This window comes from Scomber scombrus, chromosome 7 (genome assembly GCF_963691925.1).
Source record: "Scomber scombrus chromosome 7, fScoSco1.1, whole genome shotgun sequence".
NCBI classification, from domain to species: domain Eukaryota; kingdom Metazoa; phylum Chordata; class Actinopteri; order Scombriformes; family Scombridae; genus Scomber; species Scomber scombrus.
In genome coordinates this window covers 27,146,914-27,167,676 of record NC_084976.1, presented here as the reverse complement: position 1 = coordinate 27,167,676, position 20,763 = coordinate 27,146,914, and the positions used below count along the sequence as shown (strand labels likewise).

The following is a 20,763-nucleotide window of genomic DNA, read 5'->3' as shown; positions in this document are numbered from 1 at the left end:
CACAAATATTTCAACAATGCAGCTCCATTCTTAGTGTCTTTAAAGTCCATGTAGGCCGGATATTTGTATGTGCACAACACAACGAATAACAAAATAACTGAAATGACTTAGAAGAACCACAAGCTTAATTTAAACTTCTCAGAAACAGACAGCACTGATGCGATTCAATGCTCTCTTCAATTTAGCAACTTATATTATGCAAAAAAAATGTCATCATCAGTGCGCAACAATTTACTAGGGGGGGGGAAAAACAGGCAGTTGCTGTCATTGGTCGATCGTAGCTGTCAATCAAGTGAGCATGTGCGTCATTTCCGTTGTCAGGTGGTGCTGTCGCTGTGGAAAGATGCGATCAGAGAAGAGCGGAGGCTTTTCCTTAATTGCTCATTTCGGTAACAGAGGCTAAACAATCTGAAACCAACCCTCTGTGGTCTCTTCCATTTAAATCAAGTTTGTCCACCGCAAACGTTTGCCCGAAGAAATGTCGACGTTGTAACGAGACAACGCAGACTTTACCCGGCGGTTTTGGCTCGAGGTAAGCGAGGTGGTTACTACGTTGCTATCTAGCTTTCTGGCACGGCTAGCCAGCTGTAATGTTACCTACTTTGTTTAAATGGCCTCCCGGCTGTTCTCGGCGTTAGATAACGTCGCTTGGCTACTAGCAGTGACATTATTAAAAACCTCTCCGAAACGAACCGATACGTGCTAAAGTAGCCGCTACCTAGCTCACGGCTGCTCCGTGTAGTTTGCACCGAAAGCTCAACTCCTTGTTGTGTTGTGAGCCCCTTTGTGTGGCCGGTGTGCTGCTGCTGTGGTACCGTCTTTAGCCGAGGGATTCACCCAGCTTTTTATGCTTTTCCCCCTGCTTGTAAACTTGTATCTACACTCCAGCTTGGGTTAATGTTACCTGACGTAAATATACACATCGTTAAAAAAATGGTGTTTGGTTAAATGTCTCACAGCCTGGTAATGCGGTTTAGTATGTGTTTTAAAGCGACTCACCGCGGCCAAATACCGGTTGTTGTGGGTGAAACACATTACCACCTGTCTACTCAAGTTATTAGCTGTCCTTTGAGTGTTTTTTTTTTGCACAAGTTGCAAGGCATAACGTCAGGGTTTATACAACACTCGCTGCCAGGAGCTTGAACGGTGTCCAGACCTTGTGGTCGCAAAATGGCACCATCAACGCGTGACACTGTGCATTTGTAATTATATATTTTTTTCTCTATTCGTCAAGTGTGTTTTAAAAAAAAAAAATATTATTATTATTATTTTACAGTGTGACCTTGTGACCACAGCTTTGTTGTGTGTTGGTCAAGGACGTCGTGATTGGGGATAGCGTTAAGTTAGACAACAACTGCAGTTTAAAGGTAGGTTTGGATAGATAGCGCTAGATGTGAGTATGTGTGTGAAAGAGAGGTGACATGATTGATTGACATGTCGTCCAAGCAGCAGGACTGAAGCATGCATGACCTTCGAGCTGCTTCAACGCTTTGTCCGGTCTTTTTTTAAATCTATTTGTGGATCCATTGGTCTGATCACACCCGCATGTTTACTACCTACCTACCTACCAAGTGTCTTTTTTTGCCTTCTTTGTCTTGTCTCGATAATACTTTGATTTTGCAATCAAGCTTGCAGAGCCAGACAAGTAGCACGGAGTCTGGTGGGTGGATCTTGAGACACCTACGTGGTTGTTTTGTTCTGATACTATTTAAGGAGCCCACATTTCTCGTGGGCACCGGCAGCGTGTCTCTCCTTTTTTTTTGTTGTGTGATATGATTCAGAGGCTTGTATCTGTTCTTGTCCTCCCTCTTGTACAGTCAGAGGCAGAGGCAGTCTTGCTTGCCAGATCACTGGCTGTGCAGAGAGGCAAGGCAGTGTCAGAAAAGGATAGCTGTGTGCTGTCATCGCGCTGATGTCATTTAGGTCAGTGTGCATTAGTTGGTTGCATTGACCTTTGCCTTTTTTAGATGTGTTAGGGGGTTGGTGCTCTGCAGCAGTGCAGCTGGTTTTTTAGTAGGTAGATGAATAGCCTTGGGTCCATTTTGCTGTGTGTTGTGTTGCAGTTTTCTGTCCATGAGTCAGTTTAGTGTTACAAGTCCACGCTGCATGTTGGATAGGTGGCTGCTGTGGAGAGAGAAGTAAATGAATACAGAGCACACTCCCAGATAACTTTTGTAGGAAATGGCCACAAATGTAATGCCTGTTTAGTTTTTGGTTCTGTCTGCTTACTTTTAGTTAATCAAGCAGGCGTTCTCGTGCACACAACCTATAATTTAAAATGTTTTTTTTTTTTAATCTTTCAGCTCTGGACGCAGTGTGTACACGGTCACTTCTTCTAACCATTTTGGCTGTTGAATGGGGAAAAAAGTTTGTATCGTTTCCTACCCTGGAGCCTCATGAATCGCTGTAGTTGATTATCCGTTGCTTTTCTTAGAGTAGTCTAGAGTAAGATGCTCGCTTACTATTGGCAGCGTGACTCGGTGTCACTCTGGCTTGTGCCATAAACGCTGTCAGAAAACCTCAGCTCATCAGACTCAGTGGGTGATGACTAGTGGAGATGGAGACAGATGGGCGAGAGACATGATGATGACACTGTCTGCTGTCTGGGATCACAAAAAGCCTCATGGAAGTGAGAATTTATACCAGCCCATACTGACTGCCAACTGTCCATGCCTCCGTGCCTCCCCAAAAAACGCCAACTGGCGAGCGGGCGCACAATTAAGTTTTTAAAACAAGAAGATTAATAATTCATTAACATACTCATTTTTTCTTCTTCCCTTTGCTCCACTTGCAAGACTGGTTACATATTCAGAAGTTTTTTGGCGTTAGTCAGTGTCGTCTGCAGATTAAGAGGAGCTGTACATTTTATCAGTCTGAATCACCTCGCTTGTGTAGCTAAAATATTCTTTCATTTATTATCAGTCTGCAACATTTTTACTTCATGTGTCATTTTGTGTGTCGCCTTTCTTGTGGACCTAACCTCGATAAGTTAATTGTTTTTTTTTCTTTCATTTTTTTCATGACGCACATGTCAGAGGCTCTTCTTTTGGTGTCGTCACCTGGACATTTAAGCATTTCTGTCCAATGGAAACTCTGGATGACAGCGGGGGTGAATCATTCCTCTCGGTTCAAGGCACTACTTCCCTGTTACGGGAAACAGATGGGGTTTCATCACATAAGAACTCGGCATCAGTAAACAAAGCATACCTCTCTTGCTCTCTGATTTCTGGGAGGTAGATCTGCTGCAGCGGTTAAAATAGTATGTGTAATGATGATGTGTCATACTGTCAGTGGTTATCCTAGCGTGTGAATCAAGTTCCTTATCATAGCGTAAGGGCTTGGCTTTTTTTGTGTGTGTGTGTGTGTTTCAGCCTTGTTGGTACATGCATGTCTTTTCAGAGGAAGGTCTGTGCAGATAAGCCGGCTGTACAGATTTTGAGATGAAACACACAGATTAAGAGCGGAAGGATTTTCTAAACCCACGTCCACTGCAACAGGAAAAGCTAAAGATGAGACGAGACCCAAATTTAAAAAAAAAAGCATGTGTTTTTAAAAGAACCGTATGCCAGCGCAGTGAATTTCTATGGAAGTGCTTTAAATTGCAGATTGTGGTACATTTGCATCGCCTGTTTGGGGGGGAGATTGAATCTGAGGTGTCACCCTTGACACCAGCAGCCATCATTCTGAATGGAGCCGTAATGGCCTCACATTCACACTGAGGTGTTGGTAAATGTGTGGGAGGGATATTTAAAATAGGCTGGGAGGAGCTGCCCTGGAGTTTACCTCTTTTCACTTGTGCTCACTCTGACCACTAATCATTGCACTCTCCACCAAGCCTGCAGGACTACTGCTAAAAGCTCTGGGTATACTTTCTATTTTTAAACGGACTATTTATAAAAAGCATTGTTTGGTTACAAGTTACCAGAAATATTCGTCGTCATGGTTTAAAGTTTGTGTCCTTGCAGTCACATGCTCTTACGCACTAACTCGACTATCTTTATCCTGTGTACTAATCTGATTTATTCCCCCGTAGAGCTCCAGTATGTCAAAGCGGCGCTCGTCAGAGAGGGGGGCTGGAGAGACATCAGGCAGGGCCAGCAAGCTGCAATGTCCTGGGATATCTGGCAGCAACGCCAAGAGAGCCGGGCCCTTCATTCTTGGTAAGGAGGCTACTCATGCTTTGCCCGGGCCCCAAAAGTATGAAAATAGTAGCCTGTCAGAAACGCCTGTGCGGCTGAGATTTAGTGTACATTTTTGTTTTTGTATGTGTGGCTTGTATCTGTGTAGGAAATCAGGAAGTGTGTGTGTGTGTGTGTGTGTGTGTGTGTGTGTGTGTGTGTGTGTGTGTGTGTGTGTGTGTGTGTGTGTGTGTGTGTGTGTGTGTGTGTGTGTGTGTGTGTGTGTGTGTGTGTGTGTGTGTGTGTGTGTGTGTGTGTGTGTGTGTGTGTGTGTGTGTGTGTGTGACTGTAAGAGTTGCGGGGTGTCTTTGTGTGTATGTACGCCTGAGACAAGAATGCCAAGAATTTTGCTGATCCCCATGACATCGGCCAGAAAACGTCTGAGACCGTCCCGGGGCAAGGTTACCCCCCCCCCCTCCCCGGAAGATGTATTTCTCTCCCGTGCTCTCAAATTGTTTTTCTACTACACGACTCAACTGCAGAGCGCCAAAGAAAACATTACACTAGCGGTGTTAATGGGTACGAGCACATGCAGCCTTTAATGAGTTGCAGTGAGAGCACACACTCCGGCATGTAGCCTGCCTTTTGGTCATGCAGCTGTTCCCTTTCTTATACTTGCAGGGCCTCGCCTGGGCAACTCACCAGTGCCCAGCATAGTGCAGTGTCTGGCCAGAAAGGACGGCACCGATGACTTCTATCAGCTGAAAGTAAGTGTGTCAAGTTGACTCTTTTATTGGTGTTTCTCTGTAGCGCAAACACAGCAATTAAAGCACATAATTCAATAGAAAATGTAGCTAATAATTCAAAACAAAGCTGTGGTGTCCCAGTAGACTTCTGAACCTTTGACCTTCCTTTGTTGGTGTTCATTTATTGCCTCCCCCCCTCTTTCAGTTTGGCACAAACAACGAAACCATAGCAAGGGCAGTCTGTTTATTGGGGCTATCCAATGTCTGTTACACAACGGAGGGTTATAGAAGAGGAATGGGAGGGAGGAAGGTAGCGCCCCACCTGGAATGCCAACTTTTAACCCCCAAGACCATGTAGTGAGTCAGTGCGTGACCCTCCCCTCATACCCGTGACTACAGCGCCTCAGTGTCTGCTGCACAGCTTGTTTACTTTACATTAGGATATGAGCCACTGTTAAAGCTATACTATTGCATTGGCTGCTCCACTCCACACACTGTAACTCTTCGCTACATGCTGAACAGATGTAAATCAGTGTCATGTCTTCAGTCATGAAAAGGTTTAGCGTCAGGATTGATGATAATCTTCAACATAAATGGTTAAAGCTGTCTCCGCTGTCCGATCCTGTACAGGCTTGACCTCTAATGTTTGCTGTGTGCTCTTGTGTGCTAATGGCAGATCTTGACGCTGGAGGAACGAGTGGACTCTGCCGGGGAGACTCAGGAGGAGAGGCAGGGGAAGATGCTGCTGCACACAGAGTACTCCCTCCTTTCTCTGCTGCACAACCAGGATGGGGTGGTGCACCATCACGGCCTCTTCCAGGTAGAATGAGCCGTGCACGCATTTGCATGTGTGCATATATTTGTCAAATAATTAATCTCATGGTTAAATAAAGAAAATAGTTCTTCTTTTTTATTTATTTATTCATTTTTATTACTCAGAACAATGTGGGCGAGTTCTGTATAACTGAGCAAGCTGAAAACGCCAACATCACCATGGAGACGTTTCTGTCACTTTCTATTCAGTTCAGATTATGGCGTCATCATAAAGTACAAGTAACAACATGCTCTTATCTGCTCAGTAATAGCAGAGGTAAGCCTGTCATTAGTCCAGCCAGCTGCTTGTATTTTCCTTATCAGGGTAGTTTCAACAGAGAAGTGAGCATACCATTAAAAGCCATATTTATCTGCAGCCATTCTCTATTCACAGCCCCATCCATTCACAATGAGACCCCCTCCCTCACCTGTCTTCCCGTCTGCCTCCTCCTCCTCCTCTAACTTTGTTATTGTTCCATCTGCCTTCTCTCTCTCTCTATCCCTCTCTCTTTGTTTTCCCTCTTTGTCTCTCTTTCACATCCTGTCTGTTCTACTCTGCCGGTGTTCTCAGAATAGCAGCATCGAGCCATGCGCTCTGATTCGTTTAGGTCTGCAATATTGATTGGATTATTATAGTGCATCTTCACTGGGAGAACCAGTTTAATAATGAAAGCTTTCAGAGGTGGGCTACGTCTAAAATAAATAAAAAATGACAACCTGATACAGAAATCAATGAGAAGTGGTGACTCTGCTTAGACTGGAGTTGGAAGAAGAGGAATGACCTTTTGTTATTCGTCCTTCACCACCCAGTGTGGAGGGGCAGATGTGTCTCATTCACATTGGCTACATGCAGGCTGTTGATTGATGACCTCTACCCTGCTTGAATCCATTTCCCTCTATACTGAATGAATCAGCGTGATGATAGTACATGAATCAGTTTGATGCATTCAGCTTATATTGATTGGACGCAGTCAGAAAGTGCCTCTGAAATACATTACATCAACACCACTCACACTTCTCTTTGTTGGTGTTCCCCAGGATAGAGCTTACGAAATAGTGGAGGACATGGAGGCCAACAAGGTGCGCAAGATGAAGAAGCGGATCTGCCTAGTGCTGGACTGCCTGTGTGCTCATGACTTCAGCGACAAGACGGCAGATTTAATAAACCTACAGCATTATGTCATAAAGGAGAAGCGACTGAGCGAGCGCGAAGCCATAGTCATCTTCTACGATGTGGTGCGTGTGGTGGAGGCCCTACATAAGGTGAGTCTAAGGCAGGATTTAGGTGGACTACTCTAAGATAAGCTGCATTTCTCTAAAGAAAAAGGCTTTATCTATGACATGATCCCACAAAATACAAACGTGCACTTTTCATTTTTTCAAATTTTCATTTTCATCAATGAACAAAGCTGTCGTACTACAATGTTTTTGTCGTTTGTGGGAGAACATTTTTTGTTTGCTAGCTGCACATCCTTTCTGATTACTCATTTCCCATGCTTGTGTGCCACTCCCAGAAACAAAATGATTGTTTTGATACCAGTGATCCACTAAGCACAAACACTTTTTTTTCTTCTCTCTGTCTGTCTCCTGCCTGCAGAAAAACATAGTGCACAGAGACCTCAAGTTGGGAAACATGGTGCTGAACAAACGGTAAGACTCATTCACTCATTCGGCCTTTGATGGCCAATAGGGTTGGGTGATATTCTCAGTAGTCTTATCATCAACCTGTGAGATCGCCAATACCCAAGGAAGAGGTGGAGGGGGGCATCATTTTTTATTTAACGTTATCTTATGTTTAATATCACAATCCAAATTGTACCGATGACCTTAACTACTCTCGTGGAGCGCAGAGCAAAGTTTTGGTGAGCAATGAGCAGGCATATGGAGAACAGAGATGTGATGTGGAAAAAAAGACCGCGAACTGCTTTGTAATTAAAGATTTAAATATAATCACTCGTGCTGTGAAACATTACAGTGGGTGGATATGCAGCTCCACCAGAAATCTAAATGCACAGTTCAGTGCAGATTCTAGAGATCTTTTATAACATTTTAGTTCTGATGGTAAGTTAGTTCAAATCGGCTTAGGAAAAAAACAAATTGCCGATATACGATCCAATCGCCGGTCGGAACATGCCTAATGGCCAATAACATGTCTCATTAGACCGCATCAGTCATTTTATCCTGCCAGTAAGTCATTCTGTCTCATCTCACGTGTGAAAGAAAGGCCTCTGCTGGCCCCAGCAGGCTGTATCCTGTGTGCAGCTGGCTTTAAACCCAAGCAGAGGTCACATTCTCAGACTAAGAGTGAGCTCAGTCGAAGGAACCCAAAGCCTTTCTCTCTCATGCTTGACTCTGGATCTGTGTTGAGTAAAGGCTGATGATTCATTCCCCATAGTTGGATTTTTTTCTTTTTTTTGAAGTGAAGGGTGGACTGGACAGAAAAGAATATGCCCACTGCTTTGTTCTCAGTGGGAGAGACGAGCGTTTGGGGTGGCGGGGTGCAACAGGACCCCGGTGAGTGCACCTCAGGTCACAGCTGCAGTTCAGACAGGCGCTGCAGAATTAAAAAAACTACTCGTCTGTAAAGCCCTCTCAAAACATATGTATGAATGTGTGAGAGAGATAGTGTATATTGTGTATTAGGGGTGAAAGCCACTTTCACAGTGTGAATACTGATATTAATGCTGCTGCTTTCTTTTTAATATTAATTGAAGAGCTGCGTCCAATGATTATTTTCTTTATCGATTAATCTGCTCATTATTTTTTTTTATTAATCGATTAGTCGTTCGGTCCATAAAATGTCAGAAAATAGTGAAAATGTCAGTCACTGTTTCCAAAAGCCCAAGATATCATCCTTGTTTAGTTAACAACACAACGGTATTCAGTTTACTGTTTAAAGTACTTTGGACTTTTTCATCTTAAAAAATGACTTGATTATCAAAGTAATTGTCGATTAATTTAATAGTTGACGAATGTAATCATTAATTGTTGCGACACTAATGAATTTATCCGTATTGAGAGGAATTCTTTCAGCTTTTGCATTAGTCCTATGGTGGGTTGCCTCTGAACAGCAGAGTTATGCTTCACAGTCTTGGAGATGCTGATTTAACATCCCACAAGACTAACACCGACACACTCTCGTGTTCCTACGCGTGCTCGCACACACCTTTGCATCCAAACATCTAGTAAGCTTGCATCACAGAGTTGTCCCACAGTCTACTCCTCGTACATGAGCTGCATGTGTGAGTACATGTATTGAGATGTCACTTCCCCGGCTTATCTTTTCACCACATAAACACTCTGCATCTCAGGCATCACAGCCCGTTGCCTCTACCAGCAGCAGCAAGCAGCAGCAGCAGCAGTAGTGGCGGTGATGAAACAGGAGAGTGTTTTGGTCAGGGGAGGAGGGTGGCGGGGAGCAGAGCAGATGAGCGGAACACTCCGTCCCAGCTGGAGACAAAGGAGAGGCCTGCCAAAGGCCCCATAGCTCAGCGCTGACTCATACCACAATGCACGTCACACACACTAACTCACTCACTCACACACACACACACACACACACACACACACACACACATGCATGTGCACACACAGTCATCATTTATTTACCCTCTACTCTGCTTTTTTCTGTGTTCTTTTACACCCGAGTCCCCTTCCTGCTTTTATTGTCTTTATGATTTGTTCCCATTTTGTCATATCCTTTATTCTTTTCACTTTTTCCTGTCTCCTGCATGCATCATACTTTGCTTAGTTGCATGTTTCCTCCATCACTCCACCCTGGACATGTATGAATGTACAGTCAGAATGGGATGGACTCATCCCAAAATCCCCTGTCTTTCTCTTCCTCCTCCTCCTGCTTCTTCTTGTTGTCACTCTGGGAAAGGCACCGATGCCATCAACAAGCTCAGCAGTTTATGCAAGAATGATGCGATTTCCTCTTGCACAGCCAGCTGTTATGAAAGCAGGATGTCAGCGTTGTTGACTATGTATGTTGGAGCTGTTGACCTCCTACATTTTAAATGTATGTCTAAAAGGCCATAACCATTCACAGAGAAACATACTGCAGCAAGGGGTTCCTGTCAGTTTACATCAGGAATATTGTATCATGTGACAGACAGACTGATACTGACTGAACTAAAATTGAGTAGATTATTTGTGCAGTATGGAATATAAATGGGGTGAAAAAGACATTAAGAACATAGAAAAAATTCTTGTAAATGCTTATATCACCTTTTTGAAACATGCAAATGTGTTAAATAGTAATCTGCTGAGATGCAATAATATGCACATTAGATATCAAAGATAAAAACGTTTGCTACAGTAAAGTTTTGGTTTCAGTGAAAACCTCCAAATCATTACTTCCCAACAGTTCTGAGAAATGAAATATGCTTGTCTCAGAAAAGGTTGCCCTGCGTTTAACCCCCTTTCTCGTCAGCTGGTGTATTTTCAGCAAAATGTTGCTGGGAGAGAGAAGTCTGCGGGGGGGGGCCTGTTTAGGTTTCTGGTTTCCTGACAACCCGGGGTCACATGACCAGGAAGCAGCGATGGTGTGGTCTCCTCAGTCCTCAGGGACCCTTGCCTCACGAGGCAAACATGCAATTTCATTTTCCCAATCTCCGGTGCAAGAATAGAAGCTTGGGTCGTGATGCACACAGACAAAAGAACAGACTCCATAAAGGAAGCTTTTATGTCGAGGGTCCTTGAAGCATTGCGCTCTGTTGCCCTGGCCCATCCTTCTGCAGATCACAAGGACGCTATATGGTTATAGAGACTCGGATAAGAAAAGCTGTTGAAGGGTTGAATCACATAAGCAGCTGGAAATTATGTGGACCTCACATTCTATGGGAAGATTGAGATCGGAACATTTGGTCGAGCGTTTGAGAGGAATTGGCTCCAGACCTTGTAATGGGAGCAGCGAGTGTATGTGATGGAGCAGGGTGTGAAAGTGAGAGAGAATAAGGGAAGCTGTTGACCTAAGGCTTTTTAGAAAGCGGATGTGGGTGAGGAGCGTGATCCAGAGAGGACCCGGGCTGTAGACCGTGGCTTCTTTTGTGTGCGCTCATGTGCTCTTGAGTGCATTTCGGTGTGTGTGTGTGCTCTGGTGTGTGCGTGTTTAGCATGGGAGTGATTGTGTGGGTGCACTTGAAGTTGCACATTTGTGTACATATTTTAAATCTTCGTGAGCTTTATATATTCGTTTGCCAGCCCATCACCATTCAGGCTGAGTCATCAAGACAATTATCCCAAGCCACAGGTTGACTCATATGTTTGTCAAAGTGTGGCTTTTTTATTTTCTCTTTCTCCTCTAAAAGAACACAGTGATACAGAACAGTCCACAGTCCCTCGGCTTTAATACTGTTAGGTTTCACTGTGCCACGAGCAAACTCAATTTACCTTGATGAGTCAGACAAAATATAGTGCCACATTGTTTCCACAGAAACCAAATTAATCAAACATCGCTGCTAACAGCAGAAGACCTTTACAGACTTTGAAGCGCCAGTGTGTCTTGATCTTGTTTTCAAAATGTCTAAAGCCGTCGGCTAAAACAGTAACGTTGATGACAAACTCACTTTGCGTAAAGCATCTTAGTTTACAGAAAGCTTTACAGGAAAACACAGAAAATAAAATAAAGTCGCATTAAAGAATTATCTACGAAAGATCCCTAATGCATGGCTGACCAAGAGTTTAGAGGCCCACGTGGTAAAACAGTCATCTATAGTTGAAGAGTCTCTGCTTTTGCAGTTTAAATGTTGTCAATAGTTGCAATGGCCTGAGGATCAATAACAGATTTCTTTCTGTGAGATGAACCTGCATGCTTAAAAGTAGAGAATAAACCAACTGCTGCAGATGTGGAGTCAGACAGATAATCTACAATGATATATTAAATCAAAGCAAACACATTTTGAGGAATATACAGCACACAGGGAGACCTCCACACAGTTTAATAGTCTTCTTTATTCTTTTAATGCATGTATAGTATAAGGAAATGGGAGACTTTTCCTCTAATAAGGGTTTGCATACTCCTGTTTTGCGTCTGGCAATCATGAGATAGTGATGTGTTTTTAAGGCCCAGTGAACCGTAACATTGTTAAAACAACGAGGCATGCTAGCAAGTTCTCCCTGTCTCTGTCAGCCTGTGTTTACTTCATGCTCGGAACTGTGACTGTGCGGTGTTTCACATTCTTAACTTACACTATGAGTAAGACTGCTTTGCCACTAAGCATTCGCCATAGTTTGATCAAGTAAAAGGGGAGAATACTGACAGTGCGGATCTTTGGAAATTTTACAATTTCATTATAGTAGTAATGTTTTGATTCAAGAAGTATAAAAGGTATTCATCAGGTGTGTGTGTGTGTGTGTGTGTGTGTGTGTGTGCCTGCAGGACACACAGAATCACCATCACCAACTTCTGCTTGGGAAAACACCTGGTGAGCGAGGACGACCTGCTGAAAGACCAGAGAGGAAGTCCGGCCTACATCAGCCCTGATGTATTAAGTGGTGAGTGAAAAACAAGACATTTTGCATGATTTTTTTTTTTTGCTTTTTAATGCACAACAAAGGTGCTTTTCAGACTGCCTGCAAATTTCTGAAAAGTTCCTTTCTGACATTTGGTTATGTGTGGTTTATATCAGCCAGTGTGTGACTGGTGGGAAAACCTTCCTCATTGCCTCAGATTTGATGCTGTCCAGTGTTAAATGTGAAATAAGATTTATTGTTAAGTGTAGTCACCGCAAGAGATACACACTTGTCTGTATTTCCTTTAATGGCAGTCTTTAAAGGCCAGCAGCTCCCGTTAGAAGAGTGACCCTCGTCGATCCGGGTCCAGATGGAATCCTGGGATTCTTTTAAAAGGGCATTGCGTAACGTTTAGCAGTCAGTCTTGTGTTTGATTTTCCGGTTATTAAGCAACAAGAAAGAGCTTGTGTTGCAATCGTGGACTGACAAAAGCTAGGAATAGCTTCTTTTTTTTCAGTCTTTGTTTGTGTAATCATTGTGATGTTGCATTTTCTCATGGTATGTGTCTGCAAAGGAAGCCGTTTCCTCTTTGTGAGGGACAGTTTCTGTGTCTGTGAAAAGCGGAAATCCATTTGTATTGTTCAGCTCATTAGTCAAGAGATAAATGTGCAGACTTGAGTGGCACACACCGATCACGTTGATGTCGCAAGCTCCTCATGACAGACCCCGGCGTCCGCCAGTTTAAACATTAATTTCCAGAGCTTCATCTTGAACAGCGTACAAGATTTTAAACAGGAGTTGTTCACCTTCAGCCACTCAAATGTATATCAGCATAACGTGACAGGCACACAATTAAACAGAGCTTCAGTGACTCACACAGTGATGACTCACTGGAGGGAAACTACTCCCATCTAACCCCTTCCCCTCCCATCCCCTGCCTGTTTGAGTGTGTGTATGTGTATGTGTGTGTGTGTGTCACAAGCTTTAACATAATTGCCTGCTGCTGTTGCTGCCGCCTGCCTGGCTGTAATAACACTGCCTATGGTCTCGCACAGCCATGATGCCCCCCTGCCGCACTGGCTCTAGTTTATTCATCACCAATCCATGGCTAATTTAATGGCTTAGGGTTAATTATAAAAGCAGTTTTGCCGTTTCAAAAGACTGTGGTGTGCTGGAAATTTCTTGGAAGTTTAATGGATATGGAGTCAACACTTGTGTTTGTCTTTGCTCATCTTGTTAATCATTAAACTGGGTGACTTGTCAAGAATTGAACTTGTTGATCACCAATGAGTCACACAGGGTAAAAGGTGTTATTGCCCCAAATAAAATGTTGATTTCAGGCTTTTATGGCTTTTATGGCCAGCGGAGGAAAGTTAAGTACTTTGTTTTTATCATGTAAATAGTTACATCTGTGGATATCAAATGCTTATCCTACACCCTCTCTATCTTAATCACAGGTCGGCCGTACCGTGGTAAACCCAGCGACATGTGGGCTCTTGGTGTGGTCCTGTTCACCATGCTATACGGCCAGTTCCCCTTTTATGACAGCATACCTCAAGAGCTCTTCCGTAAGATCAAGGCTGCTGAATACTCTATCCCAGAGTGAGTACTTTCCCTGTCTACGTTTCTGTGTTTGGATGTTTATCCAGAGCAATGTAACTGAACTGATCTTACAACATAATGTATGAAACACATTTACTGTAGTTTGTACTGTTTGTACTGTTTGTCCTCTGTTCTGTGGTGCAGAGTTACAAATGAGTTAATAAAATCAGTTTTTACAGAAGATTGTTACAGAATATTCTTGAGCATGTGACAACAGACTGCATGGCTTTCAGACCTTCAAATGAATTAAAAATGTTTCTAAACAAACTGTTATAATGTGAAACATTTGCTGCAATTTACCACATTTGTATCACCAGGCTCAACCTGAAGCAATAATGGCAGTGTAATCTTTCAATACAGGCTTTGTTGACTTGTGACTTATGGTCACATTTTGCCAATAAAACTGTCCCTTGCTGTTCCCCCTCCACCTCCTCACAGGGATGGTCGAGTGTCAGAGAACACGGTGTGCCTGATCCGTAAGCTGCTGGTGCTGGATCCTCAGCAGAGGCTGACTGCAGGAGAGGTGCTGGAGTCGCTCAGTGCCATCATTGCCTCATGGTAATTGCTCCCCCTGCTGGATGTTACAATCATTACATTAAAATGGGTTGATTCTGAGGTCTGGGTTTATTTTTTGTGTACAACAGGCATGCCCAAACTATTCCATAAAGGGCCTGCAGGTTTTTGTTCCAACCAATCAAGAGCACACAATTCAACCAATCAACGGTCTGAAGCCTTAAATCAGCTGATCAAATGAATCAAGCCTGGTGTGCTCCTGCTCGGTTGGAATGAAAACCTGCAGCCACACGGACCTGTATGGAATAGTTTGCACATCCCTGGTGTACAATGTCTACTACTAGATGCCACAGTTTCATTGTCTGCACATGTACGTGTATTCTGTACAATTATTGCACACTGGTCATTTAAACTTGTCAGGCTCACCTTTGTTAATCTGCCTTTTTGTAAATCATAGGCAGTCTGTGTCGTCGTTGAGTGGCCCTCTGCAGGTTGTGCCTGACATTGATGATCAAGTCAATCACTCAGAACATATGCAAGAGGTAAGGTTGTTTGCTTTGCTTTCCCTTACATTATGTTTATGTTAATTTTTTCTGATTGTATTTAGATTAGCACAAACGTTGCATCACATTGACTAGTAAAGATAGAGGGAAAAAATAGATTCTTAGATGCATCATGATTCAGACGTGGACGATTCTGCATCAATTCACAAAAATCTTTTTCAAGATCAGTTTTCCAAATGATAGTCACTAATGTGATGTTGCAACTCAGCTGTTAGAGCAGTGGAGCACCCAGACAGTCTATAGCATGTACATGATAGAGTTCATCTTAACAAAAGGCAGCGTTTTTTTGGTTTAATGACTAAATAATTACCTTTTTGAGAGAAATACATGAAGTATATTGTGCCTTCAAATTAATTAATCAAATCTAGTTAACTTTTTAAAATTAAAAGGCTGCAGACTATTTATCTCTGCCGGTTATGTTTCATATTGTATTACATTGGACTAAGAACTGTGCAAAAACAAATCATGTATAGAAATAAAAAATGTTGATGCATCTAGATGCACCAATAATCATTTTGTCATCACATTGTAGCCTTGTGAATTGAATCATGAGGTGTTTAAAGATTCCCATTCCAATGCAGTAATACAGAAAATTGAAACTGAATATGTTTTGTTCTTCCAGGCCAAGGTGATTGAAGAGTCTTCACAGTACGAGTTTGAGAACTATATGCGCCAGCAGCTGCTGCTGGCTGAAGAGAAGAACACTATCCATGAGGCCAAGAGCTTTCTCACCAAGCGTCAGTTTGGCAGCATCCCACCTGTAAGGCGTCTGGGCCACGACGCCCAGCCTGTCAGTCCCTTAGATGCTGCCATCCTGGCACAGCGGTTCCTCCGGAAGTAGACCTCAGCCACCCATCTCAGAGTCTCTGGCCTCCCCAGGGAGTAAAGAGACCTGCGGAGTCCCGAGAAGACTGAGGATAAGCCCTAAAACTGAACTCGCATACATGGGGCCCAGCCCAAACCAGGGCATAGACGGCCCCATATGTTGGTGGGCTTTGGGCAAGCTAGGTGGAACGGGCATGAGGAGGGTACCAGAACAAACTGCCAACCCAGAACTTGACTCCCCATGTCTGAGATCCTCCAGTGAAACATGAAACGGCCTGGAGGAAGATCCGAACCAAAGGTTCCTTGCCCTCAGGTCATCCACAGTCAGATCTCACTGTGCAACTAACCTGATGGCACAGTCGCACACAGGCCTAACACAAGGCTCTGCCTGGAGCGTTGCAGAGAATATTTACCCCATATTCCTCATCCTCCTTTGAGATCTCCGTACTTTAACACTTTCCCATCAACTCTGGATCTCCTGAGCAATACAGGACCAGAATCATGTAGCAACCCCTTCTCTTCCTAGTGGTTAATGGTATTGCCTCAAGTCAGATCACCTGATCACAGATGTCACTTCTCTATACCTCCATTCCACCCTCCTCCTCCTCTCACTCCTTCCTCTTCCTCTCTGCCGTTTTCCTGTATCTCAAATGATCCAGACTGGTCCTGTCTGTAACTCTGACTTCAAATCAATCTACCTCTCTGTCTCTCCTCTCTGTTGGTAAACCATGCTCACTGTTCTGAGACAAGGGATTGTAACGATGGAGTCTTGATGCCACCAGTGACATAAAGCATTAATGTTTTCTGTCAGAGTGATAATGCTTTGAAACCATCTCAGTGGTTTTGAAAAATCTGAATAAGCTTTTTATCATATTTACCTTAATGAGTAGCATTTTATCCCTACCTTTGGCATTGAAGATATTGAATATCAAAGTATGTGTACAAGCATTCTTTGATATTTGCAGAACGCATTGTCTCTTGCTTTTTGCTCATCCCTGTGGAAATCTATTTTTAGCATCTAGGCAGCTAGTGTGAGGTACCTGGAAGTCAACATGCCAAGAACTGAAAGCGGGAAAACTGTTGGATCCTCCATGCCAAGGCATATTGATGGTAACGCTTCCTCAGTGCCATTATAGTGAAGATCAGGCACTGTCATGTTTCTATTGCCAAAAATCATGTCTTAAAATGATTCTTAGCCAAGGAACTGGTACCCACAGCCTCTTTCAGAATCAAATGGCTTCCAGGTATTCCAACTTCCCTGTTTCTCTTTATCAAGACAGATCATGGGACAAGTGTTTCCTTTTTTTTTTTTCAGTATGAATGTGAACTGTCATTCAACGCTTTGATACATCTGCAGTATCACGTGTGTGCGTGTGTGTGTGTGCGTGTGTGTGCGTGTGTGTGTGTGTGTGTATTTGTGTGTGTGTTTCTGGCCAGGGTCCGCAGAGCTGTCGAACCTCTGACAGACGCAGACCCTTTAAGCTATCCTCCAATCTTTTGTGTTCTGTTATCTGGCCTGCCGCCTCCGTGGCAGACACTGTGAAAACCAGAGCAGGCTTTGCAAAGACAGGGCTTGACTGAATGTTTAACTGAGTCATGGATGCCTAGTAAAGATTGAAAAGTATCACATATCTATTGCCATTCTCAAGCCCTCTGTCTAGCTACATGCTTGTACATGCTTGTATTATCCCACTATAGGCTCTTTAAGAGACTAGCTGGTGGCTGGTAATCGATACTGTAATATTTCATAGAGAAATGAAAATACAGATTCATTGGTTTTAAGTTTAGTTGCTGGGTTGTCTTGGCTTTTGATGCGTTCTTCTCTTTTTATCAAAGTGTTTCTTCAAACCATGGCAAAGCTACTAACCAGTGACTGTTAGACATCTGTACACTGCAACTTGCCTTTGCGTATTGGTACCTGCTTTAGGCTATCTAGACTTCTTCCTATTTATATTCATACTTTTTGCATGATCATAGGCTCTGGAATATTTTCAAATGTCTTTCTTTCTTTTCTCTTTGTAATTCATGTTGATTTATTTATTCACTTGTGTAGACTTTTCCCCCAAACCACTGGGGCTTGTATCACTGACTGTGATTAGTCAAAATTTCCTTCAGATGGAAATATCTATTAAGACTAGTTGTAACTTAAGCCAGTGAAACAAGCCCTGAATCTCTTTAAGTGTTGTTAACTCCAACCGTGGTTCTACTTTAGCCATCTCATTCTGATTCTTTCAGCCACATTCATGAAAGAGTAGCATCTGTTGTTTTTTTTTTTTCTTGTTCCTTTTTGGATTCCAAAATCATTTTCTTGCCATTTTGCCACAAAGTCTGTGGTCAACTTAAGCTACACTAATAACGAGACTGACTTTTGCATAGTTCTATTTTTTACAAAATACAAAAATGATACTCGCACATTATTTTGATTTACGGGAGGTTTTTTTCCCCCTTATCATTAACCCCAAATCCCCCACACAAGGTTGCTCTCTCTGGTCAGTATGTAAATATGTACCATCATGACTGCGCCAGTCGTATTGTATGTAGTTCTACCCAGCGAGATACCAACTCTGTTTCGACACATGCCTATTGACGTGCATTATAGGCCACGTTGGCCATCAACCACCACATCCGGAGGCTAAAATAATATGTCAAGAGAGCTGTTGGCTTTCTCCCACCTCAATGTGAATTTCATGGGTATACAGCAGTATTGTAGTAGTCTAGGTTGTTCATCAGAAAAGGAGGGTGTTTCACCAACACCATAGCCATCGCTGAATGCTGACATTAAGTGATCGTCTGTGGAAAGTGTCTTACGCCATCTTCCATGAGGCCCAGTATAGCCCAGCTACAGAATAGTAACTAGAGGTTCAATATACCCTTGATGTAGATGTTATTATCTGTCCCCCCCTTAATCAAAAAGTGTTTCACTTTCTAGCTAGTGGATTGTACCACATTCAATGTTTGTTTGACAGAGTTGTATTGGTAGACTGCAATGTGGATTGAAAAGCATGGAAATAGTGTGAGGTTAAACTCTGTGTAAAACATGTGAGTGTTGCATGATTTTGAATTTGCAAGGTGCGCCGGAGTAACAAACTCTTTTGGGTCTTACAGGAAACTCTAAAGCAAAAATTGATATACAATTGGATAGTAGTAAAATTGTGTCAGTAATTTTCAGAAAGTTCAGTTTTTATGATTTTTCTCCCTGCTTTTAAAGTCATAAGTCTTCAGTATATAACCAATATATTGTTGACTGTTTCAACTGGAAACTTGGTGTAGGATATGATATGTGTAGTTAAAAACCCAATGGGATAATTTGTTCTAAGCTGCTTGGTCAGAAATGGGCATCTAGATACAGAAAACTGCGTAATTGTACAGATGAAAAACACGTTTGTATAAAAAACATATTTTTCTACTTCATCAGATCTCTACATGCATGTCAGCAATAAACTTTGATATGGAAACGTTCAAATTTGTGTTGTCTCTGTATTGTAACACTTCCTTTTACCACCAGTAGGTGGAGCAGTTTGTAAAAAAAATGACACTAAAGCCAGCAGTAGGAGTATGTTCAGTGTTGGCTTTTTGTGATGAATGTTTTTCTTTGTTGTCTTCCACATATTTCTCTAGCAGATGTGTACAATACAGTCTACAGAATATATTGTACTTCTGTGCCAGTCATCTGCATGTGCCTCTACATGATGAGGTCTCAGGCCTTTTGGGGGTGAAACCTGCATGATGAATGAACAGAATATAGAATAATCAGCTCTCTGTGCATCTGTACAGTCTCCGTCATGTGGTAAGTGGGGTTTTGGACCAGACCAAGGTAGACATGCTCAAACAGGAAACCTCCTGCTGATTCTGACAGCACTGCAGGACCCTGTGGACCGCTCTGCTGATCCCCCACCTCACCTCAGGCCTTCAAATTCAAACACCCTCTTGTGTAGGCCATTAATTCCATTAGAAATCATGTTACGGCTGCCAAAATATACACACGGAAATCTCGTAAGTAAGCCTGACAGACACATTGGATTATTTCAGTGATAATGACATGTGCAAATGTTGCATGAACAGTCACTGTATACTATAACCTTGTAGAATCAGCTTTTTAGTCCTTTTTAAGCTGCAATGATAAACACCTATGCGTGTCTACATTATACCAGAAAGGATTTTCAAACAAATCAAAGTACTGAACTTGTGCCTTACATTTTGCAGATCAGTTTCAGTGAACAACTAGTTACTAAAAGCAGAACTCTTGTGATGACTCACTCAAACAAAGAATAACCTTTCCCACCCTTCTGAGAGCTTGTCACGTTTGGGTTTCTCCACTGGATTGTTACACCCCCTCTTCCTTCTCCATGTCAAGCTGGGCTGAGATCTCCAGGGTCAAAGTTCCACAGATGCCTTGTCCCTATAAACTACAACCAGCTGGCCTTGAGGAGGTCCATCCTGGATTCGTGTGTGTCTCAAACAAACAATTGTTCATTAAAGACTACGTAAGACATCAACGATGTTCTTGCTAAATTACCTTAGAGAGCATTACATATTCACTTTCAATGGAGGAGAGCAGGATTTATCCAGCTGGACATGGATGACAAAGGATAAGCATGGTTGCACATTTCCAGATGTGCGTATGCAGCAGTATTGTCACAGCTTTGTGTGTGTGTATATTTTACAAGTAGCTGTGTATTGAACTGTTAAAAATGTATTGGGAAAAATGATCTAAAGTGCACAGCTGCATCTGCGTTGTATATTACTTTGTGTTTATGTCTGTGGGAGCGTGTGAATGTGTGTCTCCAGCTGTGTCCAACATGCTGGCGCATTATGGCCTCTCATGACAGACACTTGAGCAAAACACACACAGCACTTAAAGGCTCCAAAGTTTATGCAAAAACAAAATGGGACTAGTTTCAACATTGAGTAACAGATATAATGTTCCCACAACTTCCTAAAGAAAAGTCACATGAGATAAGATGATCGACGCCTCAAAGGCTTAAACATCAGATTTTATGCAGTTGAGTGATTATTCTCTGGTGGAAGTTCCCTCCTCCGAGCATGTGTCTCTGATGTCTGATGATAATGTCTGGCCTGGTCCAGTCACTGTATACTCGTTCCAGTTAATAAAAGTAAGAAAGGCAA

General features: G+C 42.7%; 1 protein-coding gene across 2 annotated transcripts; it reads left to right on the top strand.

The window, feature by feature from the left end:
* The first annotated feature begins 350 nt into the window (after window positions 1-350).
* stk40 (serine/threonine kinase 40) lies at window positions 351-19,093 on the top strand. 2 transcript variants are annotated; one of them, XM_062422592.1, is made up of 11 exons: window positions 351-532; window positions 4,034-4,160; window positions 4,800-4,885; window positions 5,541-5,684; window positions 6,716-6,940; window positions 7,275-7,327; window positions 12,060-12,175; window positions 13,591-13,735; window positions 14,174-14,293; window positions 14,706-14,790; window positions 15,434-19,093. In XM_062422592.1, exons 2-11 carry the CDS (start codon window positions 4,043-4,045, stop codon window positions 15,650-15,652), a joined length of 1,311 nt encoding a protein of 436 aa, XP_062278576.1. In that variant the 5' UTR covers window positions 351-532; window positions 4,034-4,042; the 3' UTR covers window positions 15,653-19,093. The 2 variants fall into 2 exon arrangements, with proteins under 2 accessions (XP_062278576.1, XP_062278577.1); XM_062422593.1 differs by lacking the exon at window positions 351-532 and adding an exon at window positions 3,624-3,863.
* Window positions 19,094-20,763: the final 1,670 nt, after the last annotated feature.

Excerpts from the sequence above, each read along its gene's own strand:
- stk40 (XM_062422592.1), top strand. The coding sequence starts at position 4,043 with ATGTCAAAGCGGCGCTCGTCAGAGAGGGGGGCTGGAGAGACATCAGGC. Across the intron at positions 12,176-13,590 it reads CAGCCCTGATGTATTAAGTG|GTCGGCCGTACCGTGGTAAA; the intron begins GTGAGTGAAAAA and ends TCTTAATCACAG. Across the intron at positions 14,294-14,705 it reads AGTGCCATCATTGCCTCATG|GCAGTCTGTGTCGTCGTTGA; the intron begins GTAATTGCTCCC and ends TGTAAATCATAG.